This window comes from Colletes gigas, unplaced genomic scaffold (assembly GCF_013123115.1).
Source record: "Colletes gigas isolate AHSC1104 unplaced genomic scaffold, ASM1312311v1 Colletes_gigas_Sc00006, whole genome shotgun sequence".
Taxonomy (NCBI): Eukaryota; Metazoa; Arthropoda; class Insecta; order Hymenoptera; family Colletidae; genus Colletes; species Colletes gigas.
Window position 1 is genome coordinate 1,437,952 of NW_025106635.1, and position 23,232 is coordinate 1,461,183.

Sequence of the window (23,232 nt, forward strand, 5' to 3'; positions counted from 1 at the left end):
ACTGCTTGTTCCTGCTGGTCTCTACATGCCTCTACATGCCTCTACATGCCCCTACATTTCTCTGCTGGCCTCTGCTGGCCCCTGCTGACCGCTGCTGACCACTCCTGATACTCCCGACAACGTATAACGATTACTATGTGTTACTGCTTGCTCCTGCTGGTCTCTACATGCCTCTACATCCCACTGCTGGCGTCTGCCGGCCTCTGCTGGCCCCTGCTGACCGCTGCTGACCACTCCTGTTACTTCTGACAATGTATAAAGATTACTACGGGCTACTGCTTGTTTCTGCTGGTCTCTACATGCCTCTACATGCCTCTACATGCCCCTACATCCCTCTGCTGGCCTCTGCTGACCGCTGCTGACCACTCCTGATACTTCCGACAACGTATAACGATTACTATGTGTTACAGCTTGCTCCTGCTGGTCTGTACATGCCTCTACATCCCACTGCTGGCCTCTGCTGTCCTCTGCTGGCCCCTGCTGACCGCTGCTGACCACTCCTGTTACTTCTGACAAGGTATAACGATTACTACGGGCTACTGCTTGTTCCTGCTGGTCTCTACATGCCTCTACATGCCTCTACATGCCTCTACATGCCCCTACATCCCTCTGCTGGCCTCTGCTGGCACCTGCTGACCGCTGCTGACCACTCCTGATACTTCCGACAACGTATAACGATTACTACGTGTTACTGCTTGCTCCTGCTGGTCTCTACATGCCTCTACATGCCTCTACATGCCCCTACATCTCTCTGCTGGCCTCTGCTGGCCCCTGCTGACCGCTGCTGACCACTCCTGATACTTCCGACAACCTATAACGAGTACTATGTGTTACTGCTTGCTCCTGCTGGTCTCTACATGCCTCTACATCCCACTGCTGGCCCCTGCTGGCCCCTGCCGACTCCTTCCGACCCCAGCTGACCACTGCTGACCACTCCTATTACTTCTGACAACGTATAACGATTACTACGGGCTACTGCTTGTTCCTGCTGGTCTCTACATGCCTCTACATGCCTCTACATGCCTCTACATGCCTCTACATGCCTCTACATGCCTCTGCTGGCCTCTGCTGGCCTCTGCTGGCCCCTGCTGACCGCTGCTGACCACTCCTGATACTTCCGACAACGTATAACGATTACTATGTGTTACTGCTTGCTCCTGCTGGTCCCTACATGCCTCTACATCCCACTGCTGGCCCCTGCTGGCCCCTGCTGGCCCCTGCCGACTCCTGCCGACCGGTGCTGACCACTCCTGTTACTTCTGACAACGTATAACGATTACTACGGGCTACTGCTTGTTCCTGCTGGTCTCTACATGCCTCTACATGTCTCTACATGCCCCTACATTTCTCTGCTGGCCTCTGCTGGCCCCTGCTGACCGCTGCTGACCACTCCTGATACTCCCGACAACGTATAACGATTACTATGTGTTACTGCTTGCTCCTGCTGGTCTCTACATGCCTCTACATCCCACTGCTGGCGTCTGCCGGCCTCTGCTGGCCCCTGCTGACCGCTGCTGACCACTCCTGTTACTTCTGACAATGTATAAAGATTACTACGGGCTACTGCTTGTTTCTGCTGGTCTCTACATGCCTCTACATGCCTCTACATGCCCCTACATCCCTCTGCTGGCCTCTGCTGGCCCCTGCTGACCGCTGCTGACCACTCCTGATACTTCCGACAACGTATAACGATTACTATGTGTTACAGCTTGCTCCTGCTGGTCTGTACATGCCTCTACATCCCACTGCTGGCCTCTGCTGTCCTCTGCTGGCCCCTGCTGACACCTGCTGACCGCTGCTGACCACTCCTGTTACTTCTGACAAGGTATAACGATTACTACGGGCTACTGCTTGTTCCTGCTGGTCTCTACATGCCTCTACATGCCTCTACATGCCTCTACATGCCCCTACATCCCTCTGCTGGCCTCTGCTGGCACCTGCTGACCGCTGCTGACCACTCCTGATACTTCCGACAACGTATAACGATTACTACGTGTTACTGCTTGCTCCTGCTGGTCTCTACATGCCTCTACATGCCTCTACATGCCCCTACATCTCTCTGCTGGCCTCTGCTGGCCCCTGCTGACCGCTGCTGACCACTCCTGATACTTCCGACAACCTATAACGAGTACTATGTGTTACTGCTTGCTCCTGCTGGTCTCTACATGCCTCTACATCCCACTGCTGGCCCCTGCTGGCCCCTGCCGACTCCTTCCGACCCCAGCTGACCACTGCTGACCACTCCTATTACTTCTGACAACGTATAACGATTACTACGGGCTACTGCTTGTTCCTGCTGGTCTCTACATGCCTCTACATGCCTCTACATGCCTCTACATGCCTCTACATGCCTCTACATGCCTCTGCTGGCCTCTGCTGGCCTCTGCTGGCCCCTGCTGACCGCTGCTGACCACTCCTGATACTTCCGACAACGTATAACGATTACTATGTGTTACTGCTTGCTCCTGCTGGTCTCTACATGCCTCTACATCCCACTGCTGGCCCCTGCTGGCCCCTGCTTTCCCCTGCCGACTCCTGCCGACCGGTGCTGACCACTCCTGTTACTTCTGACAACGTATAACGATTACTACGGGCTACTGCTTGTTCCTGCTGGTCTCTACATGCCTCTACATGCCTCTACATGCCCCTACATTTCTCTGCTGGCCTCTGCTGGCCCCTGCTGACCGCTGCTGACCACTCCTGATACTCCCGACAACGTATAACGATTACTATGTGTTACTGCTTGCTCCTGCTGGTCTCTACATGCCTCTACATCCCACTGCTGGCGTCTGCCGGCCTCTGCTGGCCCCTGCTGACCGCTGCTGACCACTCCTGTTACTTCTGACAATGTATAAAGATTACTACGGGCTACTGCTTGTTTCTGCTGGTCTCTACATGCCTCTACATGCCTCTACATGCCCCTACATCCCTCTGCTGGCATCTGCTGGCCCCTGCTGACCGCTGCTGACCACTCCTGATACTTCCGACAACGTATAACGATTACTATGTGTTACAGCTTGCTCCTGCTGGTCTGTACATGCCTCTACATCCCACTGCTGGCCTCTGCTGTCCTCTGCTGGCCCCTGCTGACCGCTGCTGACCACTCCTGTTACTTCTGACATGGTATAACGATTACTACGGGCTACTGCTTGTTCCTGCTGGTCTCTACATGCCTCTACATGCCTCTACATGCCTCTACATGCCCCTACATCCCTCTGCTGGCCTCTGCTGGCACCTGCTGACCGCTGCTGACCACTCCTGATACTTCCGACAACGTATAACGATTACTACGTGTTACTGCTTGCTCCTGCTGGTCTCTACATGCCTCTACATGCCCCTACATCTCTCTGCTGGCCTCTGCTGGCCCCTGCTGACCGCTGCTGACCACTCCTGATACTTCCGACAACCTATAACGAGTACTATGTGTTACTGCTTGCTCCTGCTGGTCTCTACATGCCTCTACATCCCACTGCTGGCCCCTGCTGGCCCCTGCCGACTCCTTCCGACCCCAGCTGACCACTGCTGACCACTCCTGTTACTTCTGACAACGTATAACGATTACTACGGGCTACTGCTTGTTCCTGCTGGTCTCTACATGCCTCTACATGCCTCTACATGCCTCTACATGCCTCTACATGCCTCTGCTGGCCTCTGCTGGCCTCTGCTGGCCCCTGCTGACCGCTGCTGACCACTCCTGATACTTCCGACAACGTATAACGATTACTATGTGTTACAGCTTGCTCCTGCTGGTCTCTACATGCCTCTACATCCCACTGCTGGCCTCTGCTGGCCCCTGCTGACACCTGCTGACCGCTGCTGACCACTCCTGTAACTTCTAACAATGTATAACGATTACTACGGGCTACTGCTTGTTCCTGCTGGTCTCTATATGCCTCTACATGCCTCTGCTGGCCTCTGCTGGCCTCTGCTGACCGCTGCTGACCACTCCTGATACTTCCGACAACGTATAACGATTACTATGTGTTACAGCTTGCTCCTGCTGGTCTCTACATGCCTCTACATCCCACTGCTGGCCTCTGCTGGCCTCTGCTGGCCCCTGCTGACACCTGCTGACCGCTGCTGACCACTCCTGTTACTTCTAACAATGTATAACGATTACTACGGGCTACTGCTTGTTCCTGCTGGTCTCTATATGCCTCTACATGCCTCTACATGCCTCTGCTGGCCTCTGCTGGCCTCTGCTGACCGCTGCTGACCACTCCTGATACTTCCGACAACGTATAACGATTACTATGTGTTACTGCTTGCTCCTGCTGGTCTCTACATTCCTCTACATGCCTCTACATATCTTTACATGCCCCTGCTGGCCTCTGCTGACCCCTGCTGACCGCTGCTGACCACTGCTGGCCTTTGTTAACAACTTCTGACATGATATATATGTATTAAAACATTGTATAATGTAAATCTATGGCAATAAATGATATAATTACAAAGAATTCTATGTGTTCTCATCATTTTTTACCTTTCTCTTCCTCTCCAAATCATTACCTTAGTTATAAGACTCTCTGAAACTTCTTGGTTTCCCTGAACCCACTAGGAAGTCTTGAAACACCTCGGAAGTCCTGAAACTCAGAACTTTGCTAAAAATTCAGTGTTTCCAAGAGTTTTCGGCGTTTCCAAGAAATTCCAGGACTTTCCGGCTGTTTCAGGACTTTCCAGTTGTTTCAGGGCATTCCAACTGGCTCGGGATTCCCAAAATTTTAAGTCGTTTCAGGGTTTCCAATTGTTTCAGGGCGTTCTAGCTGTTTCAGGACTTTCCAACTGTTTCAGGACTTTCCAACTGGCTCGGGATTTCCAAAATTTTAAGTCGTTTCAGGACTTTCCAATTGTTTCAGGACTTTCCAGCTGTTTTAGGACTTTCCAGCTGTTTCAGGACTTCCCAGTTGTTTCAGGACCCCCCTCAAATCTTTTCGAGGAACTTAGAAATTTTTGGACTTTGTTATTACGAGGACATGATATGGGAAGAGGTGGCACGTATCTTATAACTATGGGAATGCTTTGGAGAGGTAAAGGAAGGTAAAAATGACGAGAACACATAGAATTCTTTGAAATTATTACATTTATTGCCATAGATTTACATTTACAAAGTTTTAATACATATATATCATGGCAGAAGTTACCAATAAAGGTCAGCAGGGGTCAGCAGGGGTCAGCAGGGGCCAGCAGGGGTCAGCAGGGGCCAGCAGTGGGATGTAGAGGCATGTAGAGACCAGCAGGAGCAAGCAGTAACACATGGTAATCGTTATACGTTGTCGGAAGTATCAGGAGTGGTCAGCAGCGGTCAACAGGGGCCAGCAGAGGCCAGCAGAGGGATGTAGAGGCATGTAGAAACCAGCAGGACCAAGCAGTAACTCGTAGTAATTGTTATACGTTGTCGGAAGTATCAGAAATGGTCAACAGCGGTCAGCAAAGGCGAGCGGAGGGAGGCAGAGGCCAGTAGAGGCCAGCAGAGGCCAACAGGGGCATGTAAAGATATGTAGAGATATGTAGAGGCATGTAGAGGAATGTAGAGACCAGCAGGAGCAAGCAGTAACACATAGTAATCGTTATACGTTGTCGGAAGTATCAGGAGTGGTCAGCAGCGGTCAGCAGGGGCCAGCAGAGGCCAGCAGAGAAATGTAGGGGCATGTAGAGGCATGTAGAGGCATGTAGAGGCATGTAGAGACCAGCAGGAACAAGCAGTAGCCCGTAGTAATCGTTATACGTTGTCAGAAGTAACAGGAGTGGTCAGCAGCGGTCAGCAGGTGTCAGCAGGGGCCAGCAGAGGCCAGCAGAGGCCAGCAGTGGGATGTAGAGGCATGTAGAGACCAGCAGGAGCAAGCTGTAACACATAGTAATCGTTATACGTTGTCGGAAGTATCAGGAGTGGTCAGCAGCGGTCAGCAGGGGCCAGCAGAGGCCAGCAGAGGCCAGTAGAGGGATGTAGGGGCATGTAGAGGCATGTAGAGGCATGTAGAGACCAACAGGAACAAGCAGTAGCCCGTAGTAATCGTTATACATTGTCAGAAGTAACAGAAGTGTTCAGCAGCGGTCAGCAGAGGCCAGCAGAGGCCAGCAGTGGGATGTAGAGGCATGTAGAGACCAGCAGGAGCAAGCTGTAACACATAGTAATCGTTATACGTTGTCGGAAGTATCAGGAGTAGTCAACAGCGGTCAGCAAAGGCGAGCGGAGGGAGGCAGAGGCCAGTAGAGGCCAGCAGAGGCCAGCAGGGGCATGTAAAGATATGTAGAGGAATGTAGAGGAATGTAGAGACCAGCAGGAGCAAGCAGTAACACGTAGTAATCGCTATACGTTGTCAGAAGTATGGGGAATGGTCAGCAGCAGTCAGTAGAGGCCGGCGGAGGACTGTAGGAAAATTGAAAAGTACATGTACTCGTACCTTATACATCGTACTTATTACCTTATACTTCAGGTAAAAAGGGTTATAGTAAAGTATAAAATACCTGGGCAGTCGAGACTTGGAATCGTATGCCGTTGACGTGAGGTCGGATTTGAGTTGTTTAGAGCGAGAAGGCAAATGTGAGCCTTTCTCTCTCGACTCCCACGAGGCGATCCGAAATTACTTCGGGCAGCTTCGGAGAATCGAGAAAGAGGGCATGTGTCAGTTTGCCTTTGTCGACTTTCCGAAACTCCACGAGCTCACGTACGCGTATCTGGCATGTGTGCGTGTGCACCCGGCGGTGCTTTTCTGGCACCTCTGCCTGTATGCGATAAATTCCCTAGCACGTAATAGTTCAACAAACTTCTTCGTATAGATGGCCTATTGATCGTCTTTAATAAAAGTTACGCATACACGTAGACCGTATGTACCACGTGATACACTTGCTACGAGGGACTTCGTGTCCTGTGCTGTGACCATTCCTGTCGCACTCGATACAGTTTCTCCAATTTTGCTCTGATTATTCTAAACGTGCGGTGAGTTCAATCCATCACAATAAACGCAATAACATATATCAGATGTTAAAAATAAACTAATTCTCGTAACAGATTTGGTACGTAATACAACGAATATGTGGTAACTGAAATTAACTGTAAGCATAACTGAGTGGTATCCATTGTGATTATATAAATGTGATAATATTGCATTTACTTAAAAAATGATTTATATTTGTCCGATTGTTAATATAGATGCAACGCGTTGAGCACTTCTTTTCATTCCATCTCTATAAATTTGATTTCTGTTAAGTTAAAATGATATGACACAAGCGGAAATGCAAAATCACCAAGACATTTTAATGTATTCTCTCAAATAATGTAACAGTTCATATTTTTTAATAGAACCCAATAAATTTGGTAAAATGAATTGGAATATAATATTTAAATAAAAAGATTGTAAGTTTTGTTGAACCAGTAATACAATTTAACAAAATGAAAACATGATATGAATTTTCAATGCATTAAAAATAATACAGAATCGAAATTTTTTACTTTTTTTGTATAATGCACTTATAATTTAATTAATATATTCTGTTTGTTGTTTTACTTTTCAAAACTTGAATGACTGCGTTGGTAAGTTAAATATATTTTTTGTTCAATTGAAATTTTATTTTGTACAGAATTTGTTCTATTATGTTGGTATTATTTTTGGTATTTAATGCATTTATTACAAGTAGAGTATTTGAGTACGAATTATGCTAATGTTACGCTTTTAGGTAGAATCTAAAAAAAGCTATAAAAGGATCGAGAGTAAATCATAAATTATATTCCAAGTATTAACGTTCTTAAAAGTCTTAAATTTCTATTTCCTAAATAAAATTTTAATACTGGTCTCTTAAAGTGCAATTTATAGATTTTGTATATATCGTATAATAAATGTAGTATTGAATTGAAACAGTTTTGCACTTGGAATATTCAATATATTAATATGTAATATTTTCTATGTAAATTTCTAGGAATTGGATCCAAAATGTTTTCCAATCATATGACAATGATCGTGCGGCTGGCTGCACAGCAGCAACAGCAACAACAACAACGAGGTATGGCGACCCTCAAAGCCATTTCCATAAGATTGAAGTCCGTAAAGAATATCCAAAAGATCACGCAATCAATGAAAATGGTGTCTGCTGCTAAGTATAGTAGAGCGGAACGTGATTTGAAACAAGCTCGCCCGCTTGGTGTTGGTACAAAAATGTTTTACGAACAAGCAGAGATTCAGGCACCGGCGGAAGAACCAAAGAAACTGGTGATAGCGGTAACGAGCGACCGTGGTCTGTGCGGTGCTGTACACACCGGAGTTTCTCGTAACATTAGAGATGCTCTTTTAGCAGATTCCACCGAACGCGAGAATACAAAAATTGTATGCATCGGTGAAAAATCACGAGCAATTTTATCCCGTATATTTGCCAACAACATACTCTTTGTTGCATCTGAAGTTGGTCGTAAGCCGCCTACGTTTAATGATGCCGCTAAAGTGGCGACTGAAGTTATGACTAGCGGGTACGCGTTCAATTATACACGATTACTTCCGTGCATGACATTTTTCTAACACAACCCGATACGTTTGTTTCATATTTTCAGGTACACCTTTGGTTCCGGCCGCATTGTCTACAATCGATTCAAATCAGTCGTATCGTATTCCGTCGACCAACTGCCTCTTTTTGACAAAAATTCAGTTGTCACAGCGCCTAAATTATCTGTATATGATTCTCTTGATGAGGAAGTTATTCAAAGTTATTTAGAATTCTCTCTGGCTTCTTTATTGTTCTATTCGATGAAGGAAGGCGCCTGCAGCGAACAATCTAGTCGTATGACGGCCATGGATAATGCCAGTAAGAACGCGGGAGAAATGATAGACAAATTAACTCTAACATTCAATCGTACCCGACAAGCTGTAATTACTAGGGAACTTATTGAAATTATTTCTGGTGCTGCTGCATTGGATTAAACGATACTCGAAATTTTTCATAAAATTCATACACGATAGTGTTCGACTGTAGATCAGAAGAATGTAATCAAGTGAAGATAAACCGTATGGTTTACATGGAAAACGAAACTTGAATCGATGGTGGGATAAATTTGTTGCAATTGACGGAACGTTTAAAAGTACAGCAATATTTATAAATCCATATTTGAAATAAATCATTCAAAACACTACAGAACTGTTGTATTTATTAAAATAGTGGTGAAAACCGCTAAATGAACCTATCGAATTTTACTTTTCTAACTTCTTATTTATTGTGACCAGTTATGGCATGTGGTTACCTCAGCCGTAATGTTCCCTGTCTATAAGTTGAACAAAGCGAGAGTCACGCTGCGTGATCCACCGGTGGTACATGATTTGCAGAGCCATCTACCACAAAACGCCCAAGTTTGTCGTGGAATAGTTCGTATCGTCCACGCTAGATGGATTTCTCGACAAACTTGGGCGTTTTAACACCAGGGGGCCCGAGGTCGGAAAATAAGCGCCATCTAGCGTCGAAAATAACGAACTACTCCACGACAAACTTGGGCGTTTTAGCACCAGGGGGCCCGAGGTCGGAAAATAAGCGCCATCTAGCGTTGAAAATAACGAACTACTCCACGACAAACTTGGGCGTTTTAGCACCAGGGGGCCCGAGGTCGGAAAATAAGCGCCATCTAGCGTTGAAAATAACGAACTATTCCACGACAAACTTGGGCGTTCTGCGGTAGATGGCTCTGCAAATCATGTACCACCGGTGGGTCACGCAGCGTGACTCTCGCTTCGTTTAACTTATAGACAGGGAACATTATGGCTGAGGTAACCACATGTCATAACTTTTCACAATAAATATTCAATTATGGACGAAAGTCGAAAGTCTCGTGTTATCCTTGAAGAATATGGCGTACCTAATGCGAGTATTCGAAAGACGTGCGAGAAATATGTTATGTTTATGTGAGAAATTTAAGTATTAATATCTGTTTCAATTTTTTAGGCTTCCGAATATACAAATTATCAACCGCAATACGATTGGAATTTACACAATTATAGAAAAGTAATACACTATTTAAAATTATATATTTTATTCCATTAAATATATGCCTTAGACTATATCGATTTATATTATTTTCAGGAATTCAAAATACAAGTTGTAAGGGAGTCTGAAGGCGAACGAGAATTAGAATTTGATTTAGTAGGTTATCCTGTTGGTTTTGCCAATGCATTTCGTAGAGTTCTTCTCAGTGAAGTGCCAACCATGGCCATAGAAAAAGTTTATATTATAAATAACACAAGTTTGATCCAAGATGAAGTGTTAGCTCACAGGTAAAGGGATTACATATTTCTAGCAGCGTGGACAAATATCTTTTAAGCTAGTACAAATTATAATGTATATTTTTATTTAAAGGTTAGGTCTCATACCGCTACAAGCCGATCCTAGGCTATTTGAATATCCTTCTTCTACTTCTAAAGATGAGGACGAAGTTAGCGATCAAGATACATTAAGATATGAGCTTAAAGTATCATGCACTTGGAACCTTCAAGCGCCCAAAGATTCTCGAAGAACGACTGACATGTACAAGAATAGCAATGGTATAGAAATAATTCATAAAACTTAAATCACTGGTTATGGTAATAAATATTTAACTCTGTAGATGTTAACAGAAACTATGTTATTTATTAGAGAATAGAACAACAACTTCTGTATCTAACGAGCAAAAAATTTTGCTTTTTACAGTGTACAGCAGAGACATTAAATGGGTTCCAATTGGACGTCAAGCAGAACTTCACCCTCGAGGTATGGAACAATTAGGCGTCTTAGAAAATGATATCTTGATATGTAAAATGCGTCCCGGTCAAGAAATCCATGCTTTTATGCACGCAGTGAAAGGAATCGGGCGAGATCATGCTAAATTTTCTCCCGTAGGTAAGTTCAAATCTTTAATTTCTAACCACAAATATATCCAATACCTATTAACTGCTAAAAATATGTCTTTAAATTTAGTCATCCATTTATTCAATAAGTTTTGTTTTATTTTATATTTAGCTACAGCATCGTACAGATTGTTGCCGGACATACAACTAGTAAAACCGGTTAAAGGTGAAATGGCAGATCGCTTAAAGAATTGCTTCAGTATCGGCGTCATAGAAGTAGTCGAACAAAAATCAGGCGATCCAGATTCTCGCGAAGCAAGGGTGAAAAATCCTCGCTATGATAGTTGTTCTAGGAATGTGTTTCAGCACGAGGACCTCAAAACATGCGTACGTTTGAGCAGAGTACGAAATCATGTAATTTGTAAGTATCAGATGAATTTTATGTTTTCGTCCCTTTTTAAACAAACTTCGTGTATATTAATTATTTTTTTGTACCGTTTACACAGTTACCATCGAATCAGTGGGAACGTTACCGCCAGCTGTATTATTTGTAGAGGCTGTGAAAATTCTTAAAGGAAAGTGTAAAACTTTTTTAGAAGAACTTGAGAACATTGGTCAATAAATATATTTGTAATTTTACTTGTAACATTTTTATTTTAAATTCCTTGCAAGTTGTTATTTTCAATAATTTTAAGCACAACGATTTATTAACATGAATAATTTTTCATCAATTTTTGTACAAATAAAACCATTTGTGTAATTATTAAGACAAAATTAATATATCTTAATGTTCTTAAAGCGTGCACGCGTGGAAAGAAGGATGCGCGGACTTGATGCGCGTAGTTGTATTAACCATCCTCGACAAAGAATTACAGAACATCTACCGATTTTTCAAATTTCTCAAAATAAATGATTCAAATATTTTGTACGGGGGTACGTAAACAGTGTACCGTTCCTAGTAACATTTGAAAAAACGGTCACCGTTTACACTGTTTTCATACACATCGTCGTGTATATCGAGGTAGAAAACAATTTCGTTTTTTAACACTAGAGTTACGGAAGCTGTCGATTTGACGGACAACAGATTCCATATTTAAAATTGTAGAACGCGTAAATATTATTTTTTAACAAATTACGTTGAATTTGTTTGATGCAATGGTACGAATACATATTCTAATTAAAAGAAAAATCGTAGTTTAAGGTAAACGTCAACACGAAAGGTATCAATAAATATACGTGCGATCAATGGCCCGTAAATGTAGCGAAGAGTTCAAAATCGCAATCGAGGAAGGTTGGAATTGCATTGCAAGGAAGTGTTTAAAAATTTACCTAAAAATCTGTTGGAAGTCATAAAAAAAAGGAAGATTCGCACGCTACTAAGATTTGAGTAAAACACCTCCATTTTCCTTCGTGTCCTATCATTTTGCCGCATCCGTTTTTCACATAAATAGATATACCTTCCGGAGAACGGTGTAAACAGTAACTGGTTTCTCGCATGTTATTAAGGATGGTACACTGTTTAGATACATCTGTACAAAGTGTTCGAATACATCATCGATTCCGAGAAATCCGAAAAACCGAGGGCTGCCATATAATTTTTGTTGCGGAGTGTACATCCATAACCATTGCAATGTTACACGATTGAGATTTCTCTTACTTGTTCGAAATTGTTACGTCATAAGTAAAATTCTTCCGCAGCATCGTCGTAGTAGTTTTTTACGGTTACGGATAATGGGATTAGGAAGTTTCCGATGGAGGATACTATTGATTATTATATCAGCCTTGCTTCTTTGGCAGTCGTCGAAAGTTTGGCTAAATTTCACGCAGGAGAAATCTATCATAGAAGGTAAAAAAAAAAGATACATATACATGCGTAAAGATCGCGATGAAATTTAGAAACGTATTAATTGTTCTGTTTCCTTTTGTATTTCACGTACAATTCTAATTGTATTATCTTTTAAAATATTTTAGAATTATATTTACGTTTACAGAAGTTAATTGCATTTGATACGCATTGCCATTGAAAGTGAGATATTGGTTTATAATATACAATAATACATCTAATCTTCTTTACACTTATTGATCGTGTTATAGTGTGTATTTAATTAACTTGCAGATTTTTAAATATATTCTAATTGTAAATATACGTATACTTCTGTATAAATTAATAATATGTTCCTGTAATAATACTAACTCTTTTTTATCTTTGTATCGATGCTTTGAATAAAAATTTTAATTTCCAATTACACAATTTTCTTGATTTTCGTGGATATCTGCTAAGTCATGTATAGCACAGCTTCAGGAGAACCAACCGGTAACGTTAAGTCAAAAAGATGAGCGGGTCACTCAGAAAGTTCATGTCGCAGTGTACTATGAAGCGTTGTGTTCAGATTCACGTAATTTCTTCGTTAAACAATTGTTACCGACGTATCACAGGATTCCAGATAACGTACAAGTGGAATTAATACCTTATGGGAAAGCTACAGTAAGGCATTTTATAAAATAAGGAAAGAAACTATGAAAAGTATTATATTTCTTCTATCTATATAGTACTTAAGTATTAATTGATTTTTGAGTAAACAATTATGTAATTTGTTTGTTACATTTATTATATATTAATTTTATATATTATTAAAACTATAATCGAATACATATACAATAAAATACTTTTATCTTATTACATTGTACAATTTTTTTTTTAAATATTATAATTCTCGTTACGTTATACACATTTTGTTATCATGCACAATTTTGATTTATTAATGGTTATTTATAAGCTCGACAATGTATTTAGTTTTGTTTTAAAAATTGTCAATATTAATAAGATACAAATGTATATTTTAAAAATTTATATACTTTTTCAGATGTTTAGTAACACGAGAATAAATTGAAATAATATGCTTACACGTGCGAGCAGAAATATATTCTGCGAGAAAGAGTATAAAAACAAACCGATAATCTGTACAAAGAAATGGAAATAATTGTTTTAGCTCTCCGCCTTAAAAATCAGTTAATGCTAGAGTATTATAAACCATGATTCGTATCCAGAATTTAATTCGTTAATATCTACGAAATAAAGTCATATAGATTTGATATCTTATTCCTTTTTATTGTTATCTTTTAAACTATACTCGGGGCAGATAAGAATTTGTTGATTTCAAAAACTATTCACCAAGTTCAAACTGTTTTACAGACAGCAAAAACGGAAAATGATTATGAATTCATGTGCCAACATGGACCTACAGAATGCGAAGCAAACATTATTCATGCATGTTCTATAGATATCATAAAAAATGTATCTATTCAGTTAGAGTATTTATCTTGCATGATAAAAAATAACATAGAACCAGTGAATATTATGAGAACTTGTGCGAAAAAGATGAATATAGACCATAATAGCATTCTCAAGTGTTCCGTTGGAGCGAAAGGCAAGGAGCTCCTAGCTAAACATGGAGAATTAACGAATTCTTTAACACCAAGAGTTGTATTTATACCAACTGTGGTACTCGATGAAGTAAGTAGGTGTTTTGAAACGATATTAGCATTTTTTAGAAAACGAAATATTATATCGATCGTATATTTTTAGAATTCTGAAAACCAGGCGAAAATATTAAAAAATTTGCTGCAAGAAGTGTGTCTACATCTTAAAGTCATGCCAGAAGGTTGTACAGTGTAAAAACATGTTAAATATTTATGAAACATATCCTTCTGACATATTCATGAAATACATTATTTTTTACACAACTTTTTACGTGTATAACGAGTATTGAAATTTTCCCAAAAATTACCTCGAAATTGTAATTGAAAACCTTTAATTTTTACCTATATTAAATATGCATCAAGTAATTGCACATAAACTTTGTATAACGATACGAACTATTTTATGAAAAAATTAATATACTTTTATACATCTTACATATTTTTCCAAATTCAAATATAATAATCTAATATTTAAATATTGAACAACTAGCTATATTGCTATTGTAATTATGTTTTCGATCTTTTTTGTTATAGTAATTATAATATAACATATTATTTTTTGTAAAAATAAAAATTGTCGTGTTCCCATTAACCGATATGACGCTCAACTTCGATATTATTGATTCGCTCGAGAAACTTTCAAAACTAAAATAAAGAAGCATACTCACAACTTTAAAATGAAAAGCCCTATAAATATACATCGCTGGTACCTAAGCTCTCCAACAATACTATTTATAGCAAATTGAACAAATATTTAACATATAATCGTACTTGATATTAAAATCATTAATTAATATTCACGACCTACGCCTCCATTGTAATAATATGCAAATAGTTATATTCTATACTAAAATATATTTTTATGTAACAAATTCAATTGAAACAAGAGCAATATATAAGATGAAAGTACTAAAAAAATTATGGCTTGAAAAGTTTATCGATTCTACATTATAAGAATCAAGAATCAATCGGTCATTTAATATATGGGAACAATTTATTAACTTAATATCAACACTTTATACAAACTGTGTCGCTTCGTCACGCACGAAAAGTGAAGTATGCCTTTGATATGGCGGAGAATAATCTCACATACATTAGAAATAATGAACGTACATATTTCAGATACAGGAGAAATAAATGTGTATCGAGAATCTCTTTTTAGCCGAATGGATAGTTACATTTATTAGAATCAAGGGTAAACATGGAAAATAAATAATTTCTTATTCGCGTCACGACGGAGCTTCATAAATATCGCATTTAATATAATATTTCATATATTTTCGAAGGAAGGATTAAGAACAAGAGTGACTCGAATAGAATTTTAACTATTTATTTGTAAAGAATGAACGTCCCGAGAAACGATTTTTTGAAAAAGCCAGAACGCAATCCTTTTTTACCACTGGGCTCAAGCTATGGTTTACTCTCGAGACCATAATACTGACTTTTTTTTTCCTTTTTTCCTGTTTTTTTTCTTGTTTTTTTTTGTCTTTTTTAACTTAGTATCGGCTCTCGACGCTCGTCGCGGGAAACTCTTAAATCATTCTTTTTCTTAAATACGGAAAAATTAGTTTAGAGTATATATAATTGGCGACACGAATATAAAATTAATATTAAATACTGGAATATATTCTTTATAACTTAAAACTTAGACACTAACTGTCAATGATCGATGAAACGAGCAGCAACTTGTTAAGCATTTAAATAGGGATGTTTTTCGAATAAATTCTATATCACCATTTACAAAAGGACTTCATCGCGATTCTTCTTTACTTTTTTTTTTTACAAAGTGAGAACATTTTTCGCTGTGAATCGCTAATTTTAAACTTTTTTTTTGTTCACAATAACGATAACAGCTATCAGAACGATCGCAAGTGAAGTAAAATAGTTAAGAACTCTTTTTTTCGTGATTCGATCACCTCAATTTTTTTTATGAAAGGTCTTCTGAATTAGTGAAACTTTGAAGATATGTTAACACGAATCTTGTTGACAGTGAATTATACATATACATCTGTCGGCAAACTATTTCTAGATGCCATCGAAAAATGACGATGAGATAAAAACGGCTGAAACGAGAGGTCCATTGGTTAATGAAGGAAACGAATTGAGTAGTTGTGACCTAAAAATGAAGATACATTTATTTTGTCTTTTTATGATCAATGCGATCTAGGTCACCAGAAATACAAGTACTTCTCATTTTGTTCACTTCAATATTAAATAATAAAGGACTGTGGAGGAATTGTTTCTTTCTTCTTTTCTTCTCGTAAATTAGTTTTATATATATATATATATATAATATATATAAATATATATATATTTATGTATATGTATATATATATATATATCTGTATATGTATATATAATATATAATACATATATATTATGACTGAACCACCGACGACACACGCATGTGTTCCCACTGTTCGGTGTCTGTTTTTTTACTCTTAGTTCTTAAGTAACATTATCGTACGAATCGCACAAATCACACCAGTTTCTCCGGTTCTAGTTGCTCCGCTTATGAGACTGGCACGCACCCCTGGGCGAAGGAAAATATAATGCAGCGATCACTGTGACTTGACTTCCCTTTAAATCCCTCATCCCTAATTCTCCGTTGTTTCTTTTATATTTCAACAAAAGTGGTGTCGACGTTGTGTAACGCGCGCGAGTTTAAGGCTTTCTCAGTGGAGACAAGATACAAACGGGAGATTAGAATGAAATTGGATACAGAACGCACTTGGTGAAACGTGTTTTTATGTGTTTTGTGTATAATGCGTGTTGTGTATATACATATACATACATACATACATATATATACACGCACACAGTATATATACATACATACATACATATATGTATATATATATATATATATATAGATAGATTGAAGGCATAACGAAGTTGAAAAAGCATAGAGAAAGAAGTTTTTTTTTACTAGGAATGTCGAGACTTCAATACGACTCGATTCGTAAAATCCTTTTGACTCTACGCGAACGTAGGTCTGAGTTAGCGCTATGTGATTTCGAGCATTTCAAGATTTCTCCATATTTTTCATTTTTTTTTTTTGTCTTTATCCTCGTACACCTTTTGTTTGATAATATTTTTCGGTTATTAGAAGAATTAAATTATCCACTAGGACGCACACAAGGAATCCAGCGTGTTTCGGATCCATTAATAAGCCAAAGGTCGAAGCCGTTGTATTTTTTTTTCTTTTTTGTTTTTTTTTTTTTAATTCATAAAACACTAAATATGCCGTTATTGATAAAATTTTGCTACGACGTATGCTGTATCGATGACATTCGTTGTAAATAGGTTTCATCGATCGAGAAACAAATAAAACAAATCTCAATTTATCTCGATCGTTAAACGAATTTACACGACGCATTATAATAGCTTGTAGATCTTTCCCTTCTTTCAACACTTTTCCTTTCTCCTTGCCCTACCGAGCGAGTTCTTAGTACATTGGAAAGCAGTAGAATCGGTTAAAGAAAACTTGTACGAAAGAATTTTCGCATACACGTGCATAGAAGAAACAGGAAAAGGCCAAAAAGAGAGGAAAGTAAGAGAACATACTATTTTACCTTTATCATCAACAAACATGCGCACGTCTGTTTTTATACATATATATATCTAACGATTTTAATTATACTCTTTTATACGGAAATAAATCATCTTTTGTGTATATACGTGTATGTTGTGAGTGTGCTGTATATTTGTTGTATTTGTGTATGTGCGCGTGTAATATGTATGTACCTTTCATGTTCATGTTGTGTGTAGTTCAGTATTTCGTGTATTTAAAGATAATGATTTTAGTGGTATAACTTTTTAATTAAACAATTGCCCTGTATTACTTATCGTTAATGATGATTAACGCGTGTTGGACGTTGACTTTTCGCGTTTTACAGACATCATTGCGTCCAGATATAAGGTTTTTTTCACTTTCTGGTCGATTCGCTTTTTGTTAACATTATTTTTTCTTTGTTTCTTGATTTATTTTAATACGTCAACACCACTCCGAGTTGCAAGTTTTTCCATTACACAGGTTGCATTCACTTTGATGTCATCATTGTGACGAATTCTGGACAAACAAAAATTATAATACTTACAATTGTTATTTGAAAAAACAAATATAAATTGCAAAATTATACGGAAATTTAAAGCCTAGATTAAATCTGAAAACTTTAGAAATTTAATAGTTATTAAAAGTTTAAAACCATTTGTAAAAGTATAATAACATGTGCGGGATAAGAAATTTTTTGTATACAACCTTCATAATTAACTTGGCCGTCACCATCAATGTCAGCCTCCCGAATCATTTCATCTACTTCCTCGTCAGTAAGTTTTTCGCCAAGATTTGTCATAACATGTCTGAGTTCCGCTGCAGATATGAAACCATTTCCATCCTTATCAAATACTCTGAAGGCCTCCCTAATTTCCTCCTCGCTGTCGGTGTCCTTCATTTTGCGAGCCATCATGGTTAAGAACTCCGGGAAATCGATTGTGCCATTACCTACAATTCCAAGTATTTTTAATTTCGATTTTTTCTGAAATCAGATTTTTTCCAATATTCTTAATAATGAGGTATTAATAAAGGCATAAAATTTTTTTGTTTCTTTTTCATTATGCAAAAATTAATGCAAGAGAAAATGTATTTGAAAATAATATATTACCCGTATTGCGTACAATGTACATGAATACAAAAATTGCATAATGAATAGTACAAAATAACTTTTATTAGAATAATGTAAAATAAAATTAAGAAAAAATACCGTCTGCATCCACTTCGTTGATCATATCTTGAAGTTCTGCTTCTGTAGGGTTTTGACCTAGCGATCGCATAACTGTACCCAACTCTTTGGTTGTAATTGTACCATCTCCATCTTTGTCAAATAGCGAGAACGCTTCTTTAAATTCTGCAATTTGTTCTTCGGTAAGTTGATCAGCCTTTAAACAAAAAAAAATCCATTTTATAATGACCATTGACATCGGACCATTTTAATGTTGTATTATAAAGGTAGTAACTGTATTTACTCGTATATTAACAAATATAGAAATAATCTTGTTCGTTATTTCAAATATTTTTCAAATAAATTTTAAACATGTAAATATAAATTATATTACATTTCATATAAATTTTTCCTAAGCATTTTTTTCAAAGATTAGATGTTAGATATATATGTATAATTAACTTTCTTTGTATAATCATATACTATAAGTTTTCTTATGAATTCCTTCAATGATTCAGTTTGAATATTTTTGTACGATAAGCTATAAATATACATCTATACATGTATAAATATACCAATCGCACAATTAGTTTTTAATCGGACTAATTTTCATTTTTAAGGAAGTAATAAATTGGGTTATACATTTTGGTACATATAAAATATTTGAAGTTTATGCTTATATTTTACACGATGGAGTTATATTTAACATTATATACATAAACAATTCAAATTTAAAAATAAGCAACACATACACGTACATAAAGTAAATTTAGGTTACAATTACATTAATAAATAAAGGATAATACATCATTTAATGGGAAAAGTGTATTATCACAATTATACACATTTAAATAAAAGTAAAATGATATAGAATAAAATAATTTATACCATTTTCTGCTTTATATGAAAAATTTAAGCGTACTTGAAACAATCACATTTTAGACAGAATAATATATAAAACAATTTTAAAATTCATTAACACAAAAAGTTGTTTAAAAATTGAACTGTAACTTATAGAATTGAGGCATTTCACAATATAGGTCAATTGTGTATATTAGGTTTGCTTCAATATATTTTACATAAATATATCCAACGAACGTTTAAATATAATATTATATCAAATATAATTCTCGTAAACGAAACAATAATCTGATATTTATATTTCAGTTGTTTATCGATTAAGAGTAAATACGTATTACGAGTACGAATTTATTTTATTCACATTTCTTGACGATAAAAATAAAAAATTGTTATTTCGTCGACGGAGATTTATTTTTTTACAAGATTCGTACGAATAAAAAGTGATATTCTATGTACGAATTTGTACGGAAATGTATTTTAGGTTATGCGGCGAAACGTTAATAAGTAATCTTCGATATAATTTTACGATTCAAAATAACAGTTTCAAGTTTCAAATATTACAAAATATATACTATCGCGTGAAAAAAAATAATCCATAACTAAAATTGTACCGTGAAGGTATAAAAAAAATAAATATATTTAGAGCATATTGTAACTATTTTTTTTTTTTTTTTTATTTCCGAGAATATCCCACGAAAATATAGCATAGACTTAAACTGATTTCAATTACAATAAAAAGTTAATATTTACGATGACCGGTTGAAGGCTGGGTAGAAGAACGTATAAGGAATACAGGGAATTGGCGCAATGGTGAGAGACCGCGAAAATCAATAGCGAGGTATACTCTGCAACGGTGATTGTTGAATGTTAGAAAATTCTCATGATCGGAGAAATAACAAATATCCAAAGAAAGATAAGAAATATACCGAGTCATAATTTTCGTTAAAACATCATACGATGAATGGTAAAAACAAAAACTAGGACAATGTTGTGAGTTTTTACTGTAACATGAAAACAAGTTCATTTTGTATAAATAATCTCGTTGGGAAATGTATTAAACGTAAGAACGGCGTGAAGTATCGATAGGAAAGAGTAACGTATGTATTGTACTATTGGTCAGATTCTATTTTATAAAATTTCACGTGAAACCATCTTTGCGTAACAACTGCTCGTGAATCTATTTGAAAATTCGACAACTGGTTATGTATAAATATGTAATTGGTCAGAAAAATTATTATTCGAGCGCAACGTCAGTGACTCCGTACAAGTTGAAAGTAGAGTTCGCAATGTATCGAAAGCGGAGTACCGATAGCAAATTATCTCGAGGAAGATTCAATAATCTTCGAGATAAGATATCTCGATTCGACAGAGCTCATGAATTTACAATTTTGAAGAAGCCTTTTTAGCGTCATTCGTTGTCGAACTTACCGTTATACGCATCGATATACTTGACACACAACGTATTATAGACGACGTCGGCTCTCGAAACTTTTCACCGTTGTGACCGCCGCTCTGCTACACTTCTTAACGTGGCAAAAGACTCGAAAATCTTTGGTCTCTTTTTTCTGATCGGATCAAACGATCACTCGATGTTTTCGCGACTTTTATCCCCGAACTCTCTCAATTCATGACATCTCCAAAGATTGGGAAAATTATGTAGCTACTGGAGGAAGAACGGATCGATAGTCGGTTCATCTCCGCGTACCGGCCATTACGAATGTAATATCAAAATAGTGCGTAGGTAAAAGGGATGTGTATGATAATGTCGGGAATGTCGTACAATTAAGAAGCGAATATTTCCGATTTCTGAGGAAGTGCCACAGGGAAAACGGTATTTCCGTAAATGCGTATCGAGTCGGTTGCACGTGCACTCGGCGCGTCAATGCGGCAAACGAAAGCCAAGGCGAGGGCGAGGGCGAGGGGCCGCCCGCCGAGCGACGTCCGTCCGCATAGGCACACGCACGCACCAGGAAACGGTGAATCGGACTTACCATTTTGGCCCGTTTTACGTCTCGGTACGCTCGACGATTTCAAGTATCGCTTGAACACTAGACACAAAGGATACTGTTCACAATTACCGGGCAACGTGGAAAAAGAAAACTCGTGTGCACGAAAGCGCGGATAGACACGCAATACGACACGGCCGACGAGAAACACACTCGGGACAGCAATGGAGTCCACCGTCCTCTCTCGGTGTACGAGCCTTTCTGCCGCTTGTCTCGGTCAGGTATCACTACGCCGCCCCTAACGGCCTACACGACTACGTCCCGCGATTGGTCTGAATCATAGGCGGGGGTTAAGGGGAGTTCACGCGGCGATGCGCCGCGTCGTTCCCTACGCGGTCGACAGATAGTTCCGTGCGGCTTCCCCTCTGTGAAAACCCTGAAAAAACGACTGGTTTTTAATTGGACAAATGAGAAGAAGTAGGAACGACACGACACCCGATCTACAGAATGGTCGACACGGACAACCGTGCAAATCCGTTTTACATGCGGGGTGGGTGCGGTCGTGTTTACAGGACAAGTCCGGGCGAACTAACCGGGCCTGTGATTGGCCAACGCGCACCTGCAATGCGTCAGGCAGCCGCGCGGACTGTGCCGCCGCCGGCTACCGGGTCAAAGCCGGGCTTCCCTGCGAGAGATGGCTCGAATGCAATGAGCGCGTTTTTCGGGCGCGTTTAGCCCTACACCTCTCTTTCTCCGTTTCTCTCTTTTCCCTCTCCATTCCTATCTCCCTCTCCTATATTCTCTTACTCTCAGTCTCTCTTTCCCTTCGCTTTCTTGCGATTTCTACTCCAAGTTATTCTTTATCTATCGTTTCTTGAATTGCCGAAGGGGTCAACCGTACACGAAGCGTTTATTTGGTAACTTGGCCGCGAAGATTCTTCTGAATTTCAATCGGCTGCTGATTTAAACCTGTTTCTGGCATGGCCGGAAATCCGCGCTTAAATGACAGTGGTTGGGTGGAAAATAGGGGAACACCAGAGCGTTTAGGAGAGGTGGTGCGTCTCTCTCTCGATTCCGTTTTCTACCTCGTCTTCTAGACGATATTAGGTCACGATGGGTTAATGCTTATGGACTATATGAAACGTTTTAAAACGCTTTGAACATGTTTCGAACGATATCGGTTAATGAATGATCGATTCATGAGAATCCATAACGTTGGGGAAAAGATAAATTAAAATGAACCTTTGGTCTCTGAAAAATTCTAGTTTTCTTTCGCACTTTCTAATGGACTCCTTTAGTAAAGGAAATTACATTCTTTTTAAAATTCCTCTACATAATATGCTTACTTTTTCTCTCAAAATGCTTAAGGATCCCCAAGGGTCTATGGATCACAGTTTAACCGTTTGAGTACCAGGGGTACGCGATAGCGCT

General features: G+C 38.9%; 4 protein-coding genes across 9 annotated transcripts; 3 read left to right on the forward strand and 1 right to left on the reverse strand.

The window, feature by feature from the left end:
* Positions 1 to 6,810: 6,810 nt before the first annotated feature.
* LOC122395551 (ATP synthase subunit gamma, mitochondrial) lies at positions 6,811 to 9,115 on the forward strand. Of its 6 annotated transcripts, none has more exons than XM_043393209.1 (3): positions 6,811 to 6,937; positions 7,908 to 8,458; positions 8,540 to 9,115. In XM_043393209.1, exons 2-3 carry the CDS (start codon positions 7,929 to 7,931, stop codon positions 8,904 to 8,906), a joined length of 897 nt encoding a protein of 298 aa, XP_043249144.1. In that variant the 5' UTR covers positions 6,811 to 6,937; positions 7,908 to 7,928; the 3' UTR covers positions 8,907 to 9,115. The 6 variants fall into 6 exon arrangements, with proteins under 6 accessions (XP_043249144.1, XP_043249143.1, XP_043249145.1 ...); XM_043393208.1 differs by having other exon boundaries at positions 6,826 to 6,937; positions 7,915 to 8,458; XM_043393210.1 differs by having other exon boundaries at positions 6,880 to 7,014; positions 7,915 to 8,458.
* Positions 9,116 to 9,759: 644 nt separating this feature from the next.
* Positions 9,760 to 11,433, forward strand: LOC122395943 (DNA-directed RNA polymerases I and III subunit RPAC1). The gene is made up of 7 exons (XM_043393942.1): positions 9,760 to 9,834; positions 9,916 to 9,975; positions 10,054 to 10,244; positions 10,327 to 10,511; positions 10,657 to 10,845; positions 10,966 to 11,214; positions 11,300 to 11,433. Exons 1-7 carry the CDS (start codon positions 9,781 to 9,783, stop codon positions 11,413 to 11,415), a joined length of 1,044 nt encoding a protein of 347 aa, XP_043249877.1. The 5' UTR covers positions 9,760 to 9,780; the 3' UTR covers positions 11,416 to 11,433.
* A 261-nt stretch (positions 11,434 to 11,694) lies between these two features.
* On the forward strand, positions 11,695 to 14,693 carry LOC122395944 (GILT-like protein C02D5.2). Its single transcript, XM_043393943.1, has 4 exons — positions 11,695 to 12,639; positions 13,085 to 13,278; positions 13,987 to 14,307; positions 14,380 to 14,693. Exons 1-4 carry the CDS (start codon positions 12,525 to 12,527, stop codon positions 14,467 to 14,469), a joined length of 720 nt encoding a protein of 239 aa, XP_043249878.1. The 5' UTR covers positions 11,695 to 12,524; the 3' UTR covers positions 14,470 to 14,693.
* A 1,052-nt stretch (positions 14,694 to 15,745) lies between these two features.
* Positions 15,746 to 22,086, reverse strand: LOC122395945 (calmodulin). The gene is made up of 4 exons (XM_043393944.1): positions 21,847 to 22,086; positions 19,037 to 19,211; positions 18,535 to 18,777; positions 15,746 to 18,345 (listed from the first exon to the last, which is right to left on the reverse strand). The coding sequence occupies exons 1-4, from the start codon at positions 21,847 to 21,849 to the stop codon at positions 18,317 to 18,319; spliced, it is 450 nt and encodes a 149-aa protein (XP_043249879.1). The 5' UTR covers positions 21,850 to 22,086; the 3' UTR covers positions 15,746 to 18,316.
* Between the last annotated feature and the right edge of the window lie 1,146 nt (positions 22,087 to 23,232).

Bases quoted from the DNA above. Each gene is read 5' to 3' on its own strand.
- LOC122395551 (XM_043393209.1), top strand. From the start codon at position 7,929: ATGTTTTCCAATCATATGACAATGATCGTGCGGCTGGCTGCACAGCAG. The intron at 8,459-8,539 runs GTACGCGTTCAA...TCATATTTTCAG, and splicing joins ACTGAAGTTATGACTAGCGG to GTACACCTTTGGTTCCGGCC.
- LOC122395943 (XM_043393942.1), top strand. From the start codon at position 9,781: ATGGACGAAAGTCGAAAGTCTCGTGTTATCCTTGAAGAATATGGCGTA. The intron at 9,835-9,915 runs GCGAGTATTCGA...TCAATTTTTTAG, and splicing joins AAGAATATGGCGTACCTAAT to GCTTCCGAATATACAAATTA. The intron at 10,245-10,326 runs GTAAAGGGATTA...TTTTATTTAAAG, and splicing joins GATGAAGTGTTAGCTCACAG to GTTAGGTCTCATACCGCTAC.
- LOC122395944 (XM_043393943.1), top strand. From the start codon at position 12,525: ATGGGATTAGGAAGTTTCCGATGGAGGATACTATTGATTATTATATCA. The intron at 13,279-13,986 runs GTAAGGCATTTT...ACTGTTTTACAG, and splicing joins TACCTTATGGGAAAGCTACA to ACAGCAAAAACGGAAAATGA. The intron at 14,308-14,379 runs GTAAGTAGGTGT...GTATATTTTTAG, and splicing joins CAACTGTGGTACTCGATGAA to AATTCTGAAAACCAGGCGAA.
- LOC122395945 (XM_043393944.1), bottom strand. The intron at 18,778-19,036 runs GTATTTTTTCTT...TTGGAATTGTAG, and splicing joins CAACGAAGTGGATGCAGACG to GTAATGGCACAATCGATTTC. The intron at 18,346-18,534 runs GTTGTATACAAA...TTGTTTGTCCAG, and splicing joins CGGCCAAGTTAATTATGAAG to AATTCGTCACAATGATGACA.